The sequence below is a fragment of the Sinohyriopsis cumingii genome, chromosome 3 (genome assembly GCF_028554795.1).
Source record: "Sinohyriopsis cumingii isolate HCF-2022 chromosome 3, ASM2855479v2, whole genome shotgun sequence".
Classification (NCBI taxonomy): Eukaryota; Metazoa; Mollusca; class Bivalvia; order Unionida; family Unionidae; genus Sinohyriopsis; species Sinohyriopsis cumingii.
The window spans coordinates 56,667,660-56,694,298 of NC_142963.1; the positions used below are offsets into that span (position 1 = coordinate 56,667,660).

A 26,639-nucleotide genomic window follows, 5' to 3' on the forward strand; every position below is an offset into this window, starting at 1 on the left:
TGTTTGCTTAAAGTCAGTTATTTCCCCTGAATCTGATAGGTAGTGCCACCAGAAAATGTGGTCCAATAAATCTTTTATGTGGTCCAATAAATATCTTTTCTTGCATTTCAGTATGTTTCTGTCTTTGTTTTATCATAGCATTTTCTAGAGATAAAATATGTTGGTATAACATGAAGTAATGAATATAGACAAAGTTTTGAATGTGAGCAAAGGTGTACAGTATTGCATTCAATAATGCTATTTATGGGAGCCCCAAAAGTGGACAACCTTATAGATGAGGTTACCTTATACTGAGGAATTTAATAGTATATGTATTGTTACAGCTCAGTAATGAAATGGGATACATGATCATTCCCACCTTTTAAAATGGTCCAAATACTATTAAATGTTTAACAACATACAATGAAAATTTGGTACCAAGCATATTAAATTTTGCAATATTAATTTTAACAAATTTAAAAAGGAAGGGGACAAAAATAGTCTCAAAGAGTATAACATCATGTGACAGTTTACAACTATTTTCCAATACAAAATTTGGATGTTCTCACATTAAAGTAATAAGGGTACTGCAAATTAAACATGATATTCCTATCTTATGACCCTTTTACTGCAAATAACTTTAACCTTTGACCTAGGAACTTGAATACCATATGATAAGGTATACCTCTGTGTAAAATTTCATCAAATAATTTAGAGAGGTTAACAAGTAACATACTGGATAAAGAAACAGCTCTCATTATTACATTTTCTGTTACTGTGACCTTGTCCTTGAGTCCAAGGGGTACAACTGAATTTGCAAGAAACTATTTAGTCAAAATATATAACAGGCTAAAGTTGCATTACATGACTCAGTTAGAGAGCATGGCTGTGGTACACAACACAATATCTAGTCATAACATATAACTGCAAATTTTCATTAAAATATCTTTAGCAGTTCAAAAGATGCGTTTCTGAAAAAGATACAAGTCTCAGACTTACATTTTCCCTTTATGTGACCTTGACCTTGACGATGATGGCATGGCTATGGTATATAGCACATCATCTATATACATTTATATGAGATACTACTGGCTCAAGCTTTCATATAATAACTATAGTGGTTAAAAAATTATGCTCCCAACAAAGACATGAACCACAGAATTTAGCTTTCCCTTGATGTGACCTTTACCCTGAGGCAGGCGACATGGCTATGGTAGGGACAGTCTAGGTATGATATCTATCTGGGCAAAGTTTGAATAAAATATCTTCACTGGTTCAAACATTAGACCAAGAATAAGGATACAAAGTCACAGATATACATTTTCCCTTTCCACGACCTTGACTTTGAGGAAAGGGTATATATATGGCATAAAACAAACTAATTATGATATATGCTTGGGCAACATCAAAATACCTTTAGTGTTATTCTCCGGACAAGGATATAAGTTGCAGAATTACTACTCTGGACAATGCTACATATTACAAAATTAGGATTTCTTTTGCCATGACTTTGACCTTGAGGCAGTGTGTGTGTGGATTTGTAAGGCAGCTTTAAAAAAAATCCAGTCATATCACTACAATATATGCAATGTGGCAGTTTATAGTGATTTATAGCAGTGGGGCATCATGTCACAGACATATAATATGATGTCCCACCCAGTCACATTATCCTAAAACTAACCTCTTAATGCTGAACACCTAGAGAGGCAACTGTTAGTACCATATTCATAAGTCTTTGGTATGACTTGGCCTGGGTTCGAACCTGTGACCTCCCATATCCGAGGCAGACACCATAACCACTAGGCCACCAGAGCAGTGCATGGCTATGGCAAAAGACACACTGTCTAGTTATAATATCTACTTTGGAAACGTTCATAAGAGTCTCTCCAACCATGATAAAGTAATGGGCCAGACAAACAATTGTTAATGGATGACTGGGCAGACATAGATGGACAAATTGTAGTGTATGAATGGACAGATGTAGATGGACAACACCAAACATGATAGGCCCAACTTATGATAGGCGTATACAAAGTTCATGATACAAAGATAATTCTAAAGATAATAAGAAGGCACTGGGATTTCTAATGAAAACCACTGCATAATTATTCAGAATTCACAGGCACTTGGATGGTTAGTGGTCCAAAGGAATGCCTGTCATGTGACATTAGATTAATAGTTGCTGTTCTTAATCAACAAATTAATTGGTACAGATTATATTAGATAGACAAGACTGTTGACTGTGTAACTCCAAAAATTTAAGGGACAAAATTTTAAATAGCATTATCATCATTATAACCATTGCATGTGTATAAGTAAATATATATACTCGCTTATATGACAATTCCAACTGCAAATTGCATAGACCCAGATCTCCTTAGGCATTTTGCAGTTGGTTAGGAATAATCAGTACAGCAAACAACACTGATACTGATTGGCAGGTGCATTATGCTATGGTGGATCAGAATCATTGTTTGCATCTGTATTATGGCAATTACTAATGTGAACTCTATTAACATAAAATGTTTTTATGCAAAATGCTTTACACACCCATTTGAGATGCTTGATATATAACAAAGACAATATTATGCAGTTAAAAAGTCATATTGAACATAACATCTGAAAATACATATATTTGAAAATGTTTTGCTTTTGACCCAACAAACCAATTAGAATCCATTAGCATGACATGCATTGTATCCTTGATGTTGGCAATGTGATATCTCCCTCCAGTAGCAGCAAAGAATTCATGAAGGGCTATGACTTTATCAAATATAAACAAGTTCTTATGAAAGGGGGTACTGTTCTTTGAAAATATGCAACTCAGATGAAGGTACAATGCTTTCCCAATACTTTAATGCATCTTCAACTGCGAGCTAAGATTTTGTTTTGAAAAAAAACACTTTAAATTTTGTAAAAGAAAACAAACCTTTCTGCTTATTTATTCTCACACAGTACTTTTGATATGAAAATGGAGGATCTTACAGGAGAGTCAATATGAGTCAATATGAGACAAAATGTGTAAAATGAGTTGAATGATTTCTTGAAGTTTTGCAGAGGAAAATGTTAAAATCACTAAATTCAAACAGAAATAACTACACACATAAGATTTTGTTCATTCACTTTAACAAAATATTTACAATACATCTATTGAAAATTGCATTTTTTCAGGCCATAATTTGAATGAAGAACTTCTGTACCCTACCCATTGTAATATCACAACATGATGCTCTTCCCTAGTAAGATCTCACACATAATATTTCACATGCTTACTTCTAAAATATCAGACACAGATCAAAGCGACATAAGGGCTACAAAATTCAAACCATACACAACAGTGGCTAAGGAAGGACAAGTCACTTTGTAAAGATGCTCATCATACTGGACTAGTGGCATTTTGAGCACATTCAGTGTTATCTACAGAGTATAAGCATGACAAGTAAAACTTCCATGTCACTTGTCCTGCAGGATAAGTAGCCAACTTAAAGAATTTTTGCACCCTTGTCATATTAATGGCATTGTGTGATAAATGCTATATCTCTCCTGGTAATTCAATTGCCATATCCATATTATAGTTACCTGGCAACACCAACTAGTCATGTGTTGTTAACACATAGGGAGAACTATCCTGTTACACTAAATAAATTTTGAGAAAACAATACAGATTGTAATCTACTAATTTATTACATTACAAACACTGATTTAGCATGTTTATTTGGTTAGCTCCACTCAAAGCAGGAAGGTCGTAAGTCTGAGTACCTGTCCAACAGTACATATCATACAATGTGATATACCATATATACTTGCTTAAAAGATGAGTCCAACTGCAAACTGCACAGACCCAGATCTGATGTTGCATAATGTGCTGATAGAGCTGGGTCTGTACAGTTTGTTAGGTGTAATCAGTAGAACAAACAACACAGACCCTGATCTGCAGGTGTATTATGCTACAACAGATCAGGATTTTTGTTGTTTGAAAAATTGACTCGACTTATAAGCAGGTATAGATGGTATAAGCGAGCAGTATATGATTTCACTCTGCAACCTACAGGTACTAAATAGGATTTTTGGGTGATTTTGTAGGGTTTAACAACATTTTTCAGCAGATGATAGGCTTTACATGGAACCCAACCCAGCATATTTTGGTAAAGGGAGACCCCAGGAAAAAGTATGGACCCACAGAAAGCTTTTGGTAAGCTTTCTCATATATGCATGTTGGTTGAGCCAAGACTTGGAGCTTTTGCTTGCAATGTCACACATACTGAGATTACATCTGTTTTCAACAACAGAAAGTCTATGTTTGATTTAATGCTGTAGTAAAACATAAAATATTTTTCAAAGTCTCATATCTTTTTATATAAGACTGCAAATAATGAAATTGCATACAAATTTTGACATTATTATAAAAAAGGAGACAAAAATTGCAACCACACCATTATATGTCCAGTCTTTCCTTAAATTCATAGCAACTACTCTTGTGGCCTAGTGGTTAGAGCATCCGCCTCAGATGCGGGAGGTGGTGGGTTCGATCCCCAGCCAAGTCATACCAAAGACTTACAAAATAGGTACTAACAGCTGCCTCGCTTGGCACTCAGCATTAAGAAGTTAGTTTAGAACTGGTTGGCCTGTGTCCAAATAATGTGACTGGGTGGGACATCATGCTACATGTCTGCGGCATGATGCCCCATTGCTAGACATCACTATAAACTGCCACACTGCAGGCATCATAGCGATATGACTGAATTTTTTTTAAAGCTATGTTAAAAATCCAGATCACACACACACTTACATTCATAGCACAATGATACACCAAGTTAAGAAGTGACATTATATTAAAATAACCACATCAATGTGAGCTGTGTAGTGAGTAGACATCGATAAACCAGTATATATCAAGAATTAGGATTTTTAAAGTATTCGCTTGTCCATAACAAGCATTTGGTCACCAGCTGTGTAGAATCTGGCCATGTAGTCATGGAAATGAACACACAAAAATATACCTCCTGTTAAAGTTTCCAAAAGTTTAACCTTTCATAACTATACTCTGAGTAACATAAGAATCATGACAATTTTGGGATTATCTAATTGTTTGCATTTATACAAACATGACAAGATTATTATGAGATTAAGAAACTCTAAATATGATTTATAACTGTAGAGTTTTGAGCCTGACTTCATTTTTTGGTGCTGAAATGCAATCCAACAAAGTGCAGGCAGATCAAAATCTATGCTGCTTGTTGAACATATGTTGGATCTAAACAGCTAAGACCTGGATCTAAGGTATAGTATGCAATGGCAGATCTGGGTTTCTAATGCTTTGTGTATTTTGGGTGCAAGCTACAAAGCAATACATATGGTATTAAAACTGGTTTGAGTAAAAACATTAATTTTACCTGGAGACCACTTGCAAATAAAGAATTATGTAAATCTGTGACAGGTGAACTTGAACTTTAGAGTGTATTCTTTAATGCAAACTTGACCTTTTAAGAGATATAGAATGCAGGTTTAATTACAAGAGTAGCTTGACAAATGTAAAAGCTTTTAAAAATTGATGTTGCAAATGGATTGTCAAGTTAAACCAGAAAACAAATTTTTTAATCTGGGACATTAGGTATCTACGTGGAACATGAGGCACAAGTGGCCTGATATTGCTCATCTGGCACACATTAGTTTAAAAGGCATACTATAAAAATAGGGCAGGTGCATTGAGTTGAAAGATACCTGTCTGGATAATTTCCAGCTTTAATTAAGTAGATTTTGTTGTTATCTGACATAATTACTTTGTCTAATTACTATTATCCCAGCATGTTTTGAATAGAACATTTTACTATGTCTTGCAATTATCCCAGCATGTTTTTAGTTGAAGTTGACAATAGAATTGTGGATATAACATGATGGATGACTAACGATGGATGACTGATGATGGATGATGCACGCAGATACAGGGCCAAACCATATGCACACGTGACCTTATGGCTAGCTGAAATAAACCTTGGTGAATCAAATCTATTAAGTAAGATTAGAAATATGCAAATAATTTCAATGGTGAACAATTAAAAATAATTTTGACTGAAGACAAGTGATGATGATGATGATAAAGAACATTGATGACATAATGTCATATATTGCTGTAACATGTGCAACTTTCATGTCAAACAAAACAACTGTAAACAGTACATTATACTGCCACCATTTATTTAATAGTTTTATATTTAGCTCTAAAAGGCCATGACTGATTTTGAACAGTACTTAGCAATGGGTCTGAGTGACCTTGACACTGACCTTTTGAACCTACAAGCAATGGGCTTCTTCCATGTCCATAAAGCAAACCATTTTTGTGAATTTCATGACAGAATGTTGAAAACTAACTTTGACTTGTTGAAACCAATTGCCTTTGTTTGGGTGATTGTATACTTGACTTCAAAACTGTGAAACCTAACAGCTGTAGCCTATTTCATCACCCATCATCAGTGTTAAGTTTGGTGCCATTATGTGGTATAATTTAAATTATTTGACATAATGTGACCTTGACCAAGGGCCTTTTAACACCAAAATAAGTAGGATTCTTTCATCCTCCAGAAGCAAGTCATCCACATCGTCTGGTCAAGGTATGTGGTTTACAGCTAACATTAATGTTTTGAAACCATTCTTTTCATATTTGATTCACTGTGACCTTGACATGTGACTTTTGCACCAAAATAAATTGATGTCTGTCCTGTGTAAAACACAAGCCATCTACTAAATGTGGTAAATATATGTGGTTTAGAACTGAAGTTATTGTTTAGGACCATTTTCTTCTACAATGACCTTCACTAATTTTCCTCCCAAATTGACAGATGTCTTCCTTACATCAAGCAAAAGTCATTCACAATGTTTGTTCAACATGTATGCTTTAGAACTCAAGTTGTTGGTCAGAGACCATTATTATTCTTTCAGTTACAGTGACCTGTTGACACCAAAATATATAGGCTTCCTCCTTACCTCAAGCATAAGCCATCCATAAAGTTTATTTGGGGGAGTGTTCTTTAAGGCTATTGTGCATAAACCATTTGTTTTCTTTTAGTTACATTGATCTTTTGGCCTCATGACCCCAAGCTTGTTAGGGTCCTTTCTTAGTTTGGTCTAGGTATGTCATCTGGAACAAAAGTTAGTATGCAGAAAGAACTTTTTGTCTTTCAGTCATTGTGACCATAACTTTGGACCTTTTAACCTCATAGGTAACTTGCTTCTTCCTTACAAACATTTGAACCATCCACAAAACTTGATCACATACACAAATACAATCCAAACCTTAAATTCCTGCACAGAAAACAAAACAGAGAGACAGACAAGGAGACAGATGAATAGAATGACTAGCAGACAAACAGAATGGCATGGTGGGCATACTGAAAAGGGCAGCAAACTTACAAGTAATGTCTATATAGAAAAAGAGAGGCCCAAATGACTCAAATATCATTTACACAGACTTATAAAAATGTAACCACATGGACATGATTAAAGTGTGCCAGCCATATTCATGTAGGTCATGAGACAGGTACACACATACCATATATGCTCACTTATAAGTCAAGTCCAACTACAAACTACACAGACCATGATCTGCTGTTGCATAATGTACTGGCAGATCTGGATCTGTTCAGTTTGTTGGGAATGATCAGTAGAACCAACAGTATAGACTCTGATCTGCAGGCATGTTATACTACAGCAGATTAGTATCTTTGTTGTTTGAAGTTTTACTTGACTTATAGGTGAGTACATACAGCACTCACACCAAACAACTGATGCTTGATAAATCATTTATTCATTGTAGAGAAACAATTACATCAGCAGATGCCCATAAAATAAAAATGTTTTCTTGAAGTGCTTCTTTGAAAAATTAAGGCAAACTACTGAAATTGTGAACTGTATCACAATTTGACAGACTTTGAGTGGGAGAAAACTAGAAAAAAATGTCTTTTTTGGCCTCAAAACTATGAGGAAAAATTAGTTGGAAAGAGTAGACCACCTGGATGGACTGACTGCATCTTGATCTTTTACTTTTTTATAGCACTAATCAATAGAAAGATTTGCAAACTATTCTACATTTAATCAGAACTGACATTAGATTTTGCCCATAAAGTTTATAACACAGCCAGAGTTGTCTTTGCGTAAGTGGTACATAAAAAGTACAAAGCTCAAGTCATGATTTGCTAAGATATATATGTATGTATGTATACACAAATAAGCATTTGTTTAAGTGCTTTTGATAATAGTTCTTCCTCTTAAAAACACAAGTGTAAGGTATTAAAGCATCTTAAAAAGAGATGCTAAAAATTAAGTGATATTCAATGAACAATTGGAGGCATAAGATCAATCTGTACATAGTCTTGGAATAATTTATCAGAAATTCTATGTTTGGTTCAGATAAAAGAGTCACAAGCCAATCCATGCAGAATATTTTTAATATTGACTACCAATGTCTGGATATTTCTGATTCTTTCTGACATCTGCATCATTTACCTGTACCAAACTTTGCATATAGCTTGCACTTGGGACAAAGAAGAAGCCTGTGTAGCTTGGAGTCAAAAAGGTCAAAGGTCATTGTCACTGTTGTTGAAAAGAGAAAAATGGTTTTGACACAAAAACATTGGTTCTACATCACTGACCTGAGCCAAACTCTGTGAGTGGTTTGCACATGCAATAACAAGGAAGCGTACCACTTTGGGGATTAAAAGATCAAAAGTCAAGGTTGCAGTAACTAAATTAAGAAATCTGGTTTCTGCAGAATAACATTATTTCTACATCACAGATCTGGGCCAAATGTTGTGGAAGGAATGCCTCTGTGGTAAGGAGGAGGCATGTTTACAATTACATTATGATCCTGACATTTACCTGTATTGGAGGCCTCATAAAAAATTGTAAAGGATCGTGAGACAGAATTCAGAAATATTCAAGCAGCAGCCATAGAGGAAGTATTTCTTGATAGTTACCTAGAAATACTCTATCATTAGACAATGTAGCATTCAAAGGGTTCCACTGTTCATATTTTGCTCTTTGCTATTCAAACAGTTAGCAAAATATAACCAGTCTGCTAAGAAACACTGAAGAGCTCTACCCTGATTCACACCGGTCCTACATACCTCAAAGCTGTCTCTGAAAGCCCCCCAGTAACCTCAAAGAACTAGTGCAACAAAATTGATGAATTAAGCATATTCAACTGGAGATGGCAAAGCTGTGTCACTGTAATTACAGTCAAACCTGCCAAGAAGGTCACATGTATTAAGGGATGACATTCTTAAACAGCCTGTTTTTTGGAGTCCTGTAAATAAATTATCGAAGAATATCCCACAGCAATTTAATGACTTGTCATCAGAGAACATTCTTCTCACTTCACTGGGATGGCTGCTTCATAAAGGTCTCATTGGTATATATTATATAGATATAATTTGAATATACTCATATGAATGGGTGATGAATGGAGTTTGTAAATTTTAAAATGTAGCATTCATCTTATACTTTTATATTAAGAAAATCTTATTTTAAAAGCTTATTTCAAGTTTGTATGCTGCATGATTTAAAAAAAAAGGTTTATATGCTCATAAATGCAAAATTCTATATAGTTAACATGTTTAGAAATGGACTTTGACCCATAATTTAAGGTAACATGTATTAAGTAAACACTTTCCATATACTCTACATAGGTCACATGATGCAACAAAGCTGTTGACTCTATTATCAGTTACCTAATTTAATGACTGATTGGTTAGTTGGAAATGATAATTTAATGATTGATTGGATGGTTGGACATGACAATTTAATAGTTGATTACATCATCCATCAACGAATAAGCCATGAGTCATCTCCCCCAATTACACATCAACAAAGCACCGGATGCCCCCCCCCCCCAGCCTTGCTCGAGACAGAGAAAGTGATATGTCTGCTCTCCAGTGGCAAAGCCCCTGGTTCAGACTCCATCCCAGCTGAAGTCTACAAGGAAGGGGGCACAGCCTTGATAGAAAAGCTCCACCAACTGTTTTTACTGATATGGCAGCAAGAGATGATCCCCCAGGAATTCAAAGACGCTTCCATAATCCACTTGTATAAGTGCATAGGGAACCAGCAGGACAGTGACAACCACTGGGGTATATCCTTGCTCTCAATTGCAGGAAAGATACTAGCCAGAATCCTACTGAACTGCCTCACTATGCAACTTGACCAGGGACTCCTGCCAGAAAGCCATTGTGAATTCTTTGAAGAACATGGGACCAATGACATGGTGTTTGCTGCATGGCAGCTACAACAGAAATGTCAAGAGCAAAACACTGACCTCTTCTACATCTAAATCAACTTGACAAAGGCCTTTGATGCTGTCAGCAGAGAAGGCTTCTGGAAGGTAATGGCCAAGTATGGATGCCTAAGAAAATTTTTATCCATGGTGCAGCATTTCCATGATGGCATGCAGGCAGTAGTCCAGGATAATGGAGAGACATCTGAGTCATTCCCAGTAACCAACAGCATCAAGCAGGATTGTGTTCTGGCACCGACACTGTTCAGTCTATTGTTCACCACCATGTTGACTAAAGCTTTCAGAGACAGAGATGTTGGAGTCAGCATCATGTACCTTACTGATGGAAAACTGTTAAAACCCAAGAGGCTTCAAGCAAAATCCAAGGTTGTGACAGAAACCATCAGGGGATTCTTATTTGCCAATGACTGCACCCTCAATGCTGGCTCAGAAGCCAAAGAAGCCAACCTGCAATGCAGTGTTGACAAGTTTTCCAGCTCCTGCACAAGCTGCGTTTCACCATCAGTACCAAGAAGACTGAAGTCCTGCATCAGCCAGCCCCTGGAAAGCCATATGTTGAGCCCAGCATCACTGTCAATGGCCTAAACCTCAGCATAGTGAATCACTTCACCTACCTTGGCAGCACACTGTCATAGAGTGTCACTATTGATGATGAAGTGAACCTCCACATTGTCAGAGCCATCTCAACTTTCAGCAGACTGTATGCCAATGTATGGAATAGAAGAGGCATCAGCATCCAGACCAAACTAAAGGTCTACAGGAAAGTAATGTGCTCCTAACACTACTCTACACATGCGAAATGTGGATGGTGTATCATAGCCACACCAGGAAGCTGAACCACTTTCACACAACAAGTCTCAGGAAAATCCTCAACATCAAGTGGCAGGACAAGGTTCCAGACACAGAGGTACTCACGCAAGCAGGTCTCCCTATCATCCACAACATCCTGATTCAGTCCCAACTATGCTGCACAGGAAGGAAAGCGACCCAAGGAGGTCAGAAGAAATGCTTCAAAGACAATCTGAAAGCTGCATTGAAAGCGTTCAACATAAAACCTGATTCCTGAGAGCGAACAGCAAGCGATCAAGTTCCTTGGCTTCCTCCATGAACAAAGGCTCCAAGTTGTGTGAATCTAGCAGGACAGATGTCCCCCTCCTGGAGATGTCCCACACATCCCTTGTCCCTTTTACACAAATGAACATTCTGTGCAAGGATTGGCCTCATCAACCACCTACGCACGCACAGAATAGAACCTGACCCGCCAACCCTCGAATGACCAGAGTGGTCTTCATCAACTCAATGGATAAACAACACATGATTGGACATGACAATTTAATTGTTGATTGGATGGTTGGACACATCAATTAAATGGTTGATTGGATGGTTGGACATGACAATTTAATGGTTGATTGGATGGTTGGACATGGCAATTTAATTGTTGATTGGATGGATGGACATGACAATTTAATGTTTGATGGGATGATTGGACATGACAATTAATGGTTGATTGGATGTTTGTTTAATTTTTAACAGCAGCTTAACACATTATTATCATGCTGAGGAAATAGCAGCCAAGTACCTGTCCCAAGGACTTACTAAGGCATTGGACCTGGGCTGATCTGGCTGGGAATCAAACCCACAATCCTTAAATTACAAGTTCCATATTTGACCAACTAAGCATGAAAGTTTTCTTAGTGATGTACCCTTTCATTTGGACTATCTAATATGAAAGTATTTAATTAGCTGACATACATTCAATATATGTTATCACTTACTTTTCAATTTTCTCTGGATTGTTGAAGCTTTTTCTTCGTTTTCTCTCCCTGATACCTGGAAGCTGGGAAGAATATAGAGAAGTTATAGAAAATTCATGACACAGATGTCATTGATTTTCTGTAGAACACTGACAATAGAGCTTCAGTGAATGTTCCCTTGTAACAACATTTAAGACAAAAACTCTTCTGGAATATTGAATTAACAAGCTGGGTCCCTTGAAGGGATTGATGCTGTGCTCTGCTGTCCAAAAGTAATTTCCAGAATTCAAAATAAGGTCATTGCTTCATTTTAACTGATGAGTGCCAAAAACCATCTTATGATATTCTTGAGTGATAGGATTTTAAAATCAGCCACTGTGGCAATTATACTGAATTTAAGATCACCACCAATTATTTTTAGGACAAACTAGACATATTCAGATGACATTTAGTGAAAATTCAGGAATATTTATGAGAATATTTTCAATATGTTCATTGTGACCATCATATTTTGAGGTCATATCGCACCATTTTTATTTGGACACAACTAAATATAATGATTAATCTTCCACAAAATCCCACATTGATATGAGTTTCTGTTTAGATGGGGTAGCAAGAACAAAATTTTTAACTTTACTGCCGTGGTGGCAATACTGGATGTCAGATCAGCACCATTTTCATTTGGAACCAACTATATATAATAATTAATCTTCCGCATAATAATTAATCTTCCACATAATAATTAATCTTTTACTTTCTGTTTAGAGGGGGTAGCAATAACATGATTTTCTAATTGACTGCCATGGTGGCAATACTGGATATCAGATCAACACCATCTTCATTTGGTATCAACTACACATCATAAGAAGTCTTCTGGTGAAAACCCAGCACTGACATGCCTTTCCATCCATGAGAAGTAGCAGTAAGATTTTAAAGATGGCCACTGTGGGAGACATATTCAATATCAGATCATCATTATTTTCATTTATAACCAAGTAGACATCGTAAGATGTTCTTTAGTGAAAACCCCATGTTGATATGATCATCCATTTTGGTGGAATAGTCATGACAGGATTTTCAAGATGGCCACTGTGGCACCACAATATTTTTATAGACCAACTAGACATCAAAAGAAGTATTCTGGTGTAAACCCCATTTCAGTATGACTCTCTATTCAAGAGGAGTAGCAATAACAAGATTTTCAAGATGACTGCCATATTGGACATCATACCAGTATCACTTTCATTTATGACCAACTAGAAATCATAAGTCCTTTAGTGAAAACCACATGTTGATATGACCATCCATTCAGGAGGATTTGTGACAAGATTTTAAACATGTCTGCTGTGGTGGCCATATTAGATGACTAAACATCATCAGTTTATTTCGAACCAACTAGACCTTAGGATGATTTTTAAAAACAAAATATGAGCAATACTTTTGTTTAATGACTTTTGAGATACACCAGGCAGTGCATTGACAACACTGCCAAAACGTTCATGGTAAATCATAGTCAAGAATAAGACAAAGATGGCTTCAAGATCACATACCTTGTCATATTGCCACCAATGCTGTGGGTGGCATGTTTTGGCCCTTCCCTTTCTCCAGCTGTAGATTGGATTATTGCCCTTGGCATCAGGTACTGTTGCAGGGCGCCAAGCCATATCAAGTATTTCCTGACTTTTATTTGAAAAGTATCTGATGCAAATCAATTTAAAGGCATATACTTTGTTCACTTTCTTTCAAATGGACTGATATATAAATCTAACATGCTCCAGTACTATCTCTTGTCTCAAGATTACACAACAGGCACAAATCTGTAAGTCATTTGTTGGCAGCAGATTCTATCCAAGTGTATCATTTTCAGTGTATAACTATTACTTTCTCTCTCGGTGCAACAACATTCAGGAGGGTCAGAAGATTCTTTCTGTTTGCAGATAGTATCACCTTACCAGCAAATGGCAAATTAAAACCACAAGAACATTCTGTCAGTAATTACCTTATTTTTTTTAAATTTGCAGCATTTCTGAATTATCCACCTTTTTATCTCTCTTTTCAAAGAGATTAACTAATCACATAAACAAAACAGTCAGTTTAGAGGTAGCATAGAAACTGACACTGAGCTAATAAATTTTGTTCAGTTTGTCCAGTTTGACATGATATGATGTATCATGGATCTGAAGAGGGTAACTTATTTTAGTCAAAAAGTCACTACATGGAAAAGTTAAAAACTGTGATATGTCATAAGTAGATCTATAGAACCTTTAGCATGTTAATTTTCTCCAAAGCATGATGCACAAAAGTATATGAACATAATTATTAGAGAATTTGAGAAAGGAATTGTTCGCAAATAATTTTTACACATAAAATTCAAATATGAATTCCTGTGTAAATATGAAACAAATTACATCCTTTTCTGAGTAATCTTCTCCTTCATTTTGATAAAATAAATCCTCTTGTGATGATTTTTCCTGAAATTACCAACATATGAATGGAAAAAGATTGTACAACTCATGCATTTATGGTGAATTGTCAGTGCAATCAACTTCAAGTAATATTAGTTCCTTTAATAATCCTGCAGGCTGAAAGCAAGTACACTTGTTCAATTCCAAACAGAGAATATGAAAATGACAAATTTTCAAAATAAATTATTCTGACCCAGGGCACTGAATACACATAGAACAAAATGTAATATGTTGCCTTGCCAGAATGAGAAAGTAAAACCTTCCATTATTAAAGTTTAGTCACTCCTCTCCTTGTAGGTCATTTAGATGCACACACAGCAAATGTTTGCTCACTACATTTTCTATGAGTGAATCTCAACAGCTACCATTTCAACAATGGTTTGATCAAATACTGGAGTCTCTTTGATAACCCTCCTCACTGGTTCACTATCTGTCTTATCAAACGTTTGATCTGTAAATCTTTAAGAACAAAAGCAACACAGTCAGAACTGCATTATAACTGAACTGACACTTGGGGCTGTATCAAAAATGCAAATAAAAGAATGTGTTCTTCAATATATTACACCTTTAAAGTAAGAATTGGACTATACAGTTGTTATGTTTTCCATATCAATCCTCTGTCAGACATTAAACAAGTCGTAAAACCGTTCTCCTACAGCAAAACTGATTGTCAATTCTGGACTTGGTGGTTTGAGAAGAGATATTAATCTTTATAATTCCACATAAGCTGCTTAACCTGTAATCAGAATATGCCATAAATTGAACATTTATGCTTGCATATCAAAAAGAGAATTCTACTTGATACATATTATCAAAAAGGTAATTCTACTTGATACATATTATCAAAAAGGTAATTCTAGTTGATACATATTATCAAAAAGAGAATTCTACTTGATACATATTATCAAAAAGAGAATTCTACTTGATACATATTATCAAAAAGAGAATTCTACTTGATACATATTATCAAAAAGAGAATTCTACTTGATACATATTATCAAAAAGAGAATTCTACTTGATACATATTATCAAAAAGAGAATTCTACTTGATACATATTATCAAAAAGGTAATTCTACTTGATATATATTGCACATGTAAGATTTAGGAGTGCCCAAGTAAACTAATGTTCACCCTCATGCCACAGTGCTGTGGGAAATTGCAAATACAATCATAAATCACTATTTTAGTGTTAAATCATTTTCAAGAATTGAGCATTTAGCATATATCACCTTTATCATCAATGACATTGTAAAAGGGTAATTCTTGGACTATGATCATAAGACTTATAGGGATCATTCCATGGGTGAAAAAAGTGGTATCCATGCTGCAGTGGAAAATAATTCTCCTAAAATAAATGTAGAATTGATATAGGGTCCTATATTGACTTGCATCCATCCTTTAAAATGTTTTTAATTATCCTGTCTCACCAAAACTCAGACCAAGCCAACACCAAATGGTAGGTGAACTGAGACATTAACATGTACGTTTTAAAGGTTTCTTCTTTCCAACTCAAATTCTGAGTTTTGGTCCTTTGGTTTGATTCATTTGGGATTTTCAAAATAGCAGTTTGTTGTAACTAGCCTAAATCAATTTTTTTTAAACATATCATGATGCAATTTGGTTTGATGTAAAGGTGCATTTAATGAGCATTTTTAATTCTACTTTACTTTTGACAGAGTTATGGGCCTTGTCTATCAATATTACATTTTGCTTCAATGTGTGGTGATTTATCACTCTTTCTGATTAGCAATTTTGTTCATTAAAGGACAGGTACAACTATGAATTTATCACATTGGTAATACAGGTGTCCCAAGAATTTTTTTATTTTCAAATTAATTCATCTGAATAATTTTTAAAGTCTTTGTGCTTATGCAGGTGTAGATGGGTACCTACTTTAAAAAAATAATGCACTTGCAGCAAGCACTGTCTCAAAATATGAGAATGTCACCTTACCTGTGTAAAGTTTCCCATAATTTAAAATTCATTTACAAGTGTTTGAACTTGAAACTAGGCTTGATTATTTATGATGGTATTTAAATGTCATTCAAATTCAAAGCTAATCATTTACCTATGTTGCCTCAAGGGATATGGAAGATTTGAAAGTTTTGCAATTTTAAATTTTTATGAGATCAGAAAAAAATGAATGCTATTGATTTTGAATTTTATACTTAATTTAAAATAATAATGTCTTTTCAAAACAAAACACCTATACAAAATTGAGTACAGTTTAACCAGTTTTACCTGAGATTTTACTAATGGACAGTATACCTTATTCTGAGGCAAATTAAATGAGCAGGTCTAGGGTGTTTTTCTTTGGGGTGAAATGTTCAGAAGGGTTGTTTGCTAATGCTTAAAATGGCTGAGCTTCTCTGTATTTTCAGTTGTGTTTTCTTTGAGATCAACAACAGCCAGAAGATTTTTGTGTTAATGCATTCTTTGATTAGTGGACCTTGTAGTTACTCATAATAATAATAATATAGTCTTCATTTAATGATGGTGACATAGTTATTAAAAAAAAACTAATTCCCCGGTGTCCCTAAATTATTTAAGACACACACAAACACACACACACACAGACACACACACACACACATACATGCATGCATGTGACACCTATGTGACACAGAAATCTAGCTGATTTACTAACCTTATTTTTCTTAATCATGTTCACACACACATACACACACACACACACAAACACAAACACAAACATGCATATGCACTGACACAGATATGCATGCATGTGACACCCATGTGACAAAGAAATCTAGCTGATTTACTAACCTTATTTTTCTTAATCATGTTCACACACACACACACATGCACCTACATACACACACACACACACACACACATACATGCATGAATGTGACACCCATGTGACACAGAAATCTAGCTGATTTACTAACCTTATTTTTCTTAATCATGTTCACACACACATACACACACACACACACACACACACACACACACACACACACACACAAACACAAACATGCACATACACAGATATGCATGCATGTGACACCCATGTGACAAAGAAATCTAGCTGGTTTACTAACCTTATTTTTCTTAATCATGTTCACACACACATACACATGCACCTACACACACACACACACAAACACACACACACACACATGCATGCATGTGACACCCATGTGACACAGAAATCTAGCTGATTTACTAACCTTATTTTTCTTAATCATGTTCACACACACTCACACACATGCACCTACATACACACACACACAAACACACACACACACACATGCATGCATGTGACACCCATGTGACACAGAAATCTAGCTGATTTACTAACCTTATTTTTCTTAATCATGTTCACACACACACACACACACACACACACACACACACACTCATGCATGTGACACCCATGTGACAAAGAAATCTAGCTGATCTAATAACCTTAGTTTTCTTATCTCAGTCTGGTTGTCTCAGTTACTTCAAAATGTTGAAGATACATACTTCAGTACTTTATTATCAGCTATGCAAGACACTTCAGCAAAAGAAATTTCTGTTTTGTTTTTTTTTGCAAAGGTCTAAACATTTATCCTTATGTAAAAGAATAGTTGGTTCTTCAGTATTATCAGCAACAGTAACAACAAACTGCTGTTGAATCATATGTAATATTATTAATACATCAGCATCTTTTCTTAAGGTGAAAACAGTATCAAATATCAACTATGGGAAAAACCATTACCAGTTCAAAATTCTTTGAAAGTTTTGTCCAAACGTTCCCATTTTCTGCTTAGATTCTTCAGTCAGTTGTTCATACTGAGATTTTGGGGATACCCACATAAACCAGATAATCCATACAACCTTCATCCTCCTTTTCTATTGAGTCAAATCATGTTTTGATATTTTGGTAGCTTATATTGTTTCATATATAACACAATTTGGTTGATCAACATTGTTTTTCTCTATACTTTTAAGAAAAAATAAGCCATCAATGATGTAAGCCAAAAAGTGAGTACCAAGAATCTAAAGAATTGCTGGCATCCTTAAAACTTGTCCAATATCCCACAGAACTGACTTTCATTTATGTTGGAACTTCTCAGTTTTTAAAGATATGTAAGAAACTGCATGCTGGGATGATTTGGGGGTGAAAGCACTGGTCTTGTAGTTAGAAATAGTCACTAAAGACAATGAAGACAACATCAATAAGAACAAAGTATTTCAAAGAGTGGAGTAAATATGGTCAATTTGAGCTTAGCCTTTTCCTGGGACAACTCTAGCTGGTCAATTGACATGCTGAACCAGTTCAAATAAGGCACTAATCAAGCAAGTAAGTTATAATTTTATTAACTTCTTAACCCTTGCTGCAATATAATATAAATATTTTTATCAAGCCCAAAGAATAATCCATGCTGAGTTATATGGCGCATTAATAAAAAGAAAACATTGCAATTTTCATTTGGTTTTAATGGTTTACTGTGAATTAATTTTGTTGGGGTGTGTATCAATTTTCATGGCTTGCTAAATGTGACATTTTTATTGGAACTTAATTTGGTAGATAGGTAAAGGATTCTATCATTTTCATGAACAAATCATTGTCATTTATGCACTTAGTTTGTGCAAGATACAAAATCCATGAAAGTTGTTACCCAAAGAATAATATGACTTCACGTTATATTATGATGAATACTTGATCCTTTCTTCCAATTGTCAGTTTTATCTGATAATTTACCCTCCAAATTTTATAGAGTAACTTCTGTTCACAAATCAAGATAGAATTTGCTTTAAGTTAACTATCTTGTTTTTCAATTATGAAATAAAATTTTCTTATCACAATAAATTTGGCTGCATGATCTATTGTTTTGGCATTATTATAAATCTCATTACCAATTTCTCATAAGATTTTGATAAGATCCCTTAATTGATCCTTTTTTATCACTATTTATACAGAAAGACCATAAATGCATGTTCCATTGATGAAAAATCAGATTCTATTTTAAGAAGTCATGATTGTTCTACTCAAGTGTTTTCCCTCAAACTTGGTTAAATCCTTGTCAAACAAACCGACTTCAATCTTCCCATTTGCTAGGTTCCCTCTGAGTGCCTGCATCACTTGTACTCTTAAAGGTTCTGTCAAAACAATCTGTGACCATGTTCACCTTTGCACAACAAAATGACTGTGACCCAGGAATAGAAAAGACACTTTGCTAATATATATAATGCATGACCATATTTCATTCAGCTTCAGCATGTAAAGTTTTTCTTTGATATCATCTGCCTAATATGATCTTCTAGGTTCAGTGTGTATATTTGGCACTCTAGAGTCAATTGTTATCTTCAAAACCCTATAATCATTAATCTATTCACCTTGTTACCCTATATACTTGCTTAAAAGATGTGGTTAGCTGTAACTCTGGTGCTTTACAGACTGAAACCATAATCTACCTGTCAAATCAGCCTAAACATCAAGACTACATGCTACTTCATGCAAACTTTACTCTTGTGCATCAGTTCTGAACAATGCCGTGATGGTAACTACTCATCACGGAGTTCATTATCTGTATTAATTTGTATTAATTATCATTTTTATCCAATAGTTTAATGAGAACCATTTGTAGGTAATTACCAAGTTGTCATTCTGATTGTGCTTCTATCTGGCTCTGGCTGACTGTCTATCTGTCCGACTGTCTGTCTGTGTGTATGTATGTATGTATGTATGTATGTATGTATGTATGTATGTATGTATGTATGTATATATGTATGTATGTATGTGTGCAGGTGTGCATTCATGCATGAATGTATTATTATATACATTTAATCTGCATTGTTTTTGTTTTTTTTAAATTCATTATATGGTATGGATAATTGTATTTTGTACTTGACCTTGTCCAAAATCAAGTTCACTGTGCTCCTAACTAGAGACACTGGTGATGTTTTTGTTTTAGTAAACAAATTATATATACCAGTAGCTAATATTTTCTCTGTGAGTGTGGGTTTATTCTTAGGATCATTATCAATAGAAGTAAACATATTTGTTAGAGTCTTGGTCATGGTTATTGGAATTCCCATTCTATATTATCAGTTTCGTAACAGATTGTTCTAGAATGGAAAATTCCATTAAGACATAGTATTTCCAAGAAATGCTAATTGTGACCTACAGGTCAAGTAGAGGGCTTGTAATCTTATTTATCAAGCAATTATTCATTCCTGCAATAACATCTGAAACTGAAATCAGTCTTATTGTTGTGTTCAGTATTTCATTTCGATTTATTTATTTAATCAAATTATTATTCACTAGAAAAACAAAGTGCTCATCTAACATATTCTTGGACAGAAATATTACTCACAATTATAGTGAATTAGACAAGACCATCATGGATTATATTATTGTGATTAATTGGAAGACTGTCGGTGCATCATCACACTTCAGGTTATGATACATCAGTACATTCAAGACTACAGGTACATCAATGCCTTCAGTGCTGGATCTTTATTCAAACAAAGTTGGAATTTAATTAGAACTTTATTCTTTATGACTGGTGATAAATCATTTTGAACTATTTGGGATTTACTTTGCAAAACTGTAAGATCTTTTAAACTACTAAATTTTCACTTTGTATTTTAGGGAAATAAATTATTAATTGAATTTTACAAAATGTGTGTGTGTATGTGTGTGTGTGTGTGACCTCTATGGTACAACCACATACATATTAAGGATAAAGAATAAAATACATGTACATGTCAGATTAAGCTAAAGAATTCTTTTGTTCATAACGTGTTTGATTTTATCTTGTCACACTATTTTCCTAGCCAACACCACGACTCAGAAATATTGATGTTTTGAAATGAAAATTGAGAAAGCAATTTATCTGTTTAAGCAAGCAATCATCAAGTTAAGCATTACCTTTAATTCAACAAAAGAAACATCATTATTTACTTGGGATATTAATGTGTCTTGTACCTTGGTTAGCACTAAAAGAATTTCTCTACCCAAACAGTTGGTTGAGATGTTAAAATTTATTTTCTATTACTATTCATCTGGTACATCATTATTGCTAATATTTACAATAAAAGATAAAAGAAAATAATCAAACATTTGTCAGATTCCAAAAATACCTTGAATAATTTGAAGAGTAGTCAAAATTTGAGATATTTGTGCACATACCATGATTGACTAAATCCACAAATGCCATGAAAAATAACCAGAATTACAAAACTTGGTACAAAGAATGGTTGCCATCTTAAGTGGATTAACTGGATTTTAAGCAGCAAGTAGTTTAGAGAAGTTTATAAATTTTGTCTCGCTATCCATTTGTCTCTTGTTAGCAGTTCTATATTGACATGTCATATTTACAAGTACTAAGTTAAATACTAATATATTTATTAATACTGATATGTTGTATATCAAATTATAGATTTTAAATAAATATATCTATACCAGTTGTTAGCCAGTTTCTTTCATGTATAAATTAACAGCATATACATAATTAAATTGCAGCAAATCAGTTCTCTGAATTTACATTTTGAAGACACTATAAATAACATATGTACACATTAAATATATATATTTACCTACCATATATACTCGATTAGAAGGTGAGTCAAACTGCAAACAACAAAGATCCTGATCTGCCATAGCATAAGGCACCTGCAGATCAGGGTTTATGCTGTTAGTTCTACTGATTACTCCTAACAAACTGCACAGACCCAGATCTGTTAGTGCATTATGTGATGGCAGTTCTGCATCTGTACAGTTTGCAGTTTGCAAGTATATAGCATATTCCCATTAGGAAGTAATACATACATTTTCAAGTTTCAGTAAGAAAAAAAGCATTCTGGCTTCTTAATAATCTTTACTCAAAGAAAATAAGCCTCTAAAATTTTGTTTCAAAATGGTAGATAAATCATTAAATCAAAATTTTCATACAAAATTTTCTAGATGTGTCAAGAATTCATTATTTTTGCATGACGGAACAACAATTTTCATCCTATATCAAGAAAGAGCTGAAAATATGTGATACTGTGTGTATGTTTGAAGGTGGAAGAAAACTTCAAACTGTTGGCATGATAAATACACTAAGCTACATGTGTTTTATTCCCAGCTTGTGGAAACAGTGAGTCTTTTATAGCCTGAGAATAGGCTGATGCCATCAGGGTGAGACATATTCATTAGCCATATCAAACAAGTTGTTTCCTCTGACTTGGAACAAACATAAATGATGTTTTGTATAAATTGCATGACCCTTCTTTTGTACTTTCTAAATGTTTTACCTTTATAGTATGAATGAAGAAAAAAAATTGGGATTTATAGAACTTTAATTTGGTTGCCATTAACACTATCAACATGTTGATAACACTTACATAATTCCACTCTGGGCTTGTGATATGGAAATATGGAATGAACATCACCAAGTTGAAAGCAGCTAAAATTGGGCTAATATGTTTATTTTAATGTAATGTTTTATGCATTAATGATCATTTATTTAAAGCTGAGGATTTTTAAAGAAATGTGGGTCAGACAGTATCACAAATTATGGTTCTTTACAGGTCATATTTTCTACATGCATGGGATTGTATAATAGTTGGGGTGAGTGAAAAAGTCAAACCTGTTGAAACAGCCACCTCATTTTCACAGCCACCCTTTATAATAAAGTCACATTTTCAAGACATAACATAATAATATACATATAGAATTAACTTGCATATAAAATCCCCCACTATTTTGCAACCAATTTTAGCTAGTCTACAGGTGGTTCTCTTATACAGATTTCCTTATATGTAGGTTAAAAATCATGCCCAGATACATTATTTTCTTGCATTTTGTTGTTAATATATGTCAGATTAACACTAATGCTGTATATTCAATGGGGGAGTTTTTCAATATTCAAACAGTTAAATAACTTCTGTTGTATTTCAACACTGTGAAGCCTAACAGAGTAATTTCCCTTAGAATGTAAAAACTGCAAGAGTGTTGCTCTCTGTGTCTTATCTGCACAAAAGGAGACCATTAGATTAATCAAAAACTGATATCATTGTATTTTTAAAGCAGACATCCACAATGTAGGGATTTTTGGAAGCAAGAAAAACCAGGATATCATTGTTGAATATACAGATATTGCAAACAATGCAAAAATACAGGTCTGCCATTGTCATCTGCTGAGCTCTTCATAGTAAATTAAAATCCATGGCTTCTTTCTTAACTAACAGGAAGCAAGGCATACTGGACTCTGGATCATATAGGTCCCTGACTCAAGGCTTGCCCTGGCTACTGATAATGTCCTCTAGGGCAAGGCACTTAATTTCACTTGCTGCCACTGATCCAAATACCATATGTCCTGTGAATAATGATGGCACACCCAAATAGGAACCACAGAGATCCAAATTTACCCTCAAATAAGGCATCAGCAGATATTTTCCTAAGTTGTTTAATCAATTCTAATAATTTTCAACAAACAGTTTATACTGCAAGATGCTTGGTTATAATTATGGTAATAAAAAATAAGGGTTGTATAATGTTCACAGTTGGGTGTGTGCCAAATTCCAGTAGTAAATACAGTAATTTCATGCAATATCTAGGTGTTAACCTGTAATGACCTGGGGTCCCATTCATATACTCTGAATTGCTTAATGCCAAGAAAGCTGGTGCATTTAGATTTATGAGTGTCCAAAAGGCTCAGGAAGAATTTAATCTCAAGGATGATAGCTTATTTACTGTTTTGAAATTGTATTATTTATATAGATAACAGACCAAGAGAACAAAAATCATTTAAAAGGTTTGTGTTCATTTTCTTGTCCTGTTCTTGGCTGAAAATCTATCCCCAATCATGGGTTATTGTATAGGAAAGTATGGGATAAAGTTCACTACCTCAGCAGCAGTACAACTTGACAAATGTTAATATGTTTATTGCTTGACAAACATGCCCCAGCAATGAAGTGCAGAAAATCCATTCTAAAGTGTTCTCCATGGTAAAGTAGTGTTAGGAACCAGCTTTGAACTGCTAATAGAGTACACCTGAGAGGATTTGGCTTTCCATCAGCTCACTATTCATAAGCACATCTACGAAGCCACTAAGAAGAATATTACATAGTTCATGCAGCAAAATCAGCCTATTAAAGTACTTCTACTTAGTCAAAAGGACACAAATTTTGTTGGTAAATGGAAAATATTCAAGCCCAGTTGATCTCTGTTTTGGTGTTCCACAAGGCTCTGGTTTTGGCCAAGTTGTTTTTATTCTATGCACTGGAATCTCACCAATTGAACACTGATGAAACTTAAATATACAACTCTAGATACCCAGCTGAAGTTCAGGCTACCATCAGAAGTGTAGTCATCCATGACTAATGTGAAATCATGGATGACATGTAACAAGCTGCACATGAATGATGATAAAACTGAAGCCATCCAGATCACCTGATATGCAGACTTTCTCATCCACATCATTCACCTCAAACAATAAATATTATCAATGCCAATATTAAATTTACAGTCAGTATGAAACCTAGGTGTCACTCTCAACAGTATGCTCCCATTACACTAACATGTAATGAACATATGCAAGGATGCATATCCAGAGCTGAGATGCATCAGCTCCATTCACTGTTTTCTTTCAGTTGATATCACTAAAACACTTGTGTGTTCCTTAGTACTTTCAAGACTCAGTATCTACTATAGAAACTTTACAAAGTTCAAAACACTGCTGCTTAGATCATCCTTAGAATGTGAAAAACTGATCCCCCACCCCTGTTCTGTAGCCTTCACTGGCTGCCTGTTTGATCCAGAATCAAACACAAAATCTGTTCACTTTGTTTCATTTTGTTGACTGGCTCCAGTCCAATATACCTATCTGACCTCACTCATGTGTACATCCCATCTTAGAAACTTAAGCTCCTCTTCTGACATGCATTTTCATCATTCCATCTGTTAAAATGAAGTTTTATTGACAATGTTCTTTTGTTTACCAATGGCACAGCTAGATAGATCTTAGACACAAGGAAACTGTGTCCTCATTCAAGAGTGCTCTTAAAACTCACCTCTTTCAACTGCAAGAACAAACTTAAAGACTTAATAATGTTTATTTCATTAATTATTGAAAACATGTTTTTGTTTTGTAATTTCATGGTGTTTGTTTTGTAACATTGTCATTGTATATGTTTTTATGTGTTATCTAATACATGCATTGTAAGGCACAGAGCTTCTAAAGATTAGGTTCTGTACTGAGTCTACATCATTATTATTATTATTTTTATTATTATTATTATTATTAGTAGTAGTAGTAGTAGTAGTATTTAAAGTACCCTGTCACCAATGAAATAATAGCTAAACAAGGATTTAAAATTTATTAAAATTTAAAACTTGAAGATTTGCAGACTCATCTTATTTTATACATGAATAATTGGTGAGTGAAAAGTTGAACAATATGGTGCAATTAGTGTTCTGCAACAGAAATAAGCACATGGTTGATTTACGTTGTGATGTTTGATTTAGATTTTTAATGTACCTTTAACTATTTTAGTCATATCGCTATGATGTCTGCAGTGTGGCAGTTTAAAATGATGTCTATCACTGGGGCATATCTGCTGCAGACATTTAGCATCATGTCCCACATTGTCACATTATCCTGAGACTAGGTCAACCAGTCCTAACAGTAACCTTTTAATGCTGACCATCAAGTGAGGCAGCTGTTTGTACCATTTTTATAAGTCTTTGGTATGAGTCTGCCAAGGTTCAAACCTGCAACCTCCTGCATCTGAGGCAGACACTCTAACTAATTAGGCCACTGGAATAGTCCGTTGATTTATGGCATGTCATAAGAATGCTAGTATCAGACAAAGAGCATAGGTTTCTAGATGGAATGGACACATGGGTGGGGTCCAATAGATATAATGGACTGGAGCCAGTCAATGGAATGTAGTTCCCAAGGTCTCATACATTTTTTTTTTACTTTATCATTGTCTTTCACAGGACTGTTATGGCAACTGTTAAAACTGTGTAAGAACTTTTCTTTTCCAATTTTTATTAGGAGAACGATGTGACATCCATGTTATTTTACAATGGATCCAATAGTTCATAGTGACATGATACATGAGGGTAAAAAGTGATGTCATAACGTAAATGATCAAGTCATTTTGAGCTGTACAGTAAGTGTTGATTTTACAGAAGCAAAAGTCCTTAAATT

General features: G+C 34.6%; 1 protein-coding gene across 3 annotated transcripts in view; it reads right to left on the minus strand.

Annotated features, from left to right (window-relative positions):
* The window catches only part of LOC149802897 (cilia- and flagella-associated protein 337-like), a 146,498-nt gene that overhangs the window by 115,992 nt on the left and 3,867 nt on the right, over positions 1 to 26,639 (minus strand). For 2 of the 3 annotated variants that reach the window (XM_089952389.1, XM_089952386.1), the window contains exon 3: positions 12,040 to 12,101. In XM_089952389.1, the coding sequence (XP_089808515.1) occupies positions 12,040 to 12,101 (62 nt within the window). Of the gene's footprint in view, positions 1 to 12,039; positions 12,102 to 13,568; positions 14,827 to 26,639 lie in introns of those variants that run through there. The other variant, XM_089952388.1, reaches the window with a different exon arrangement.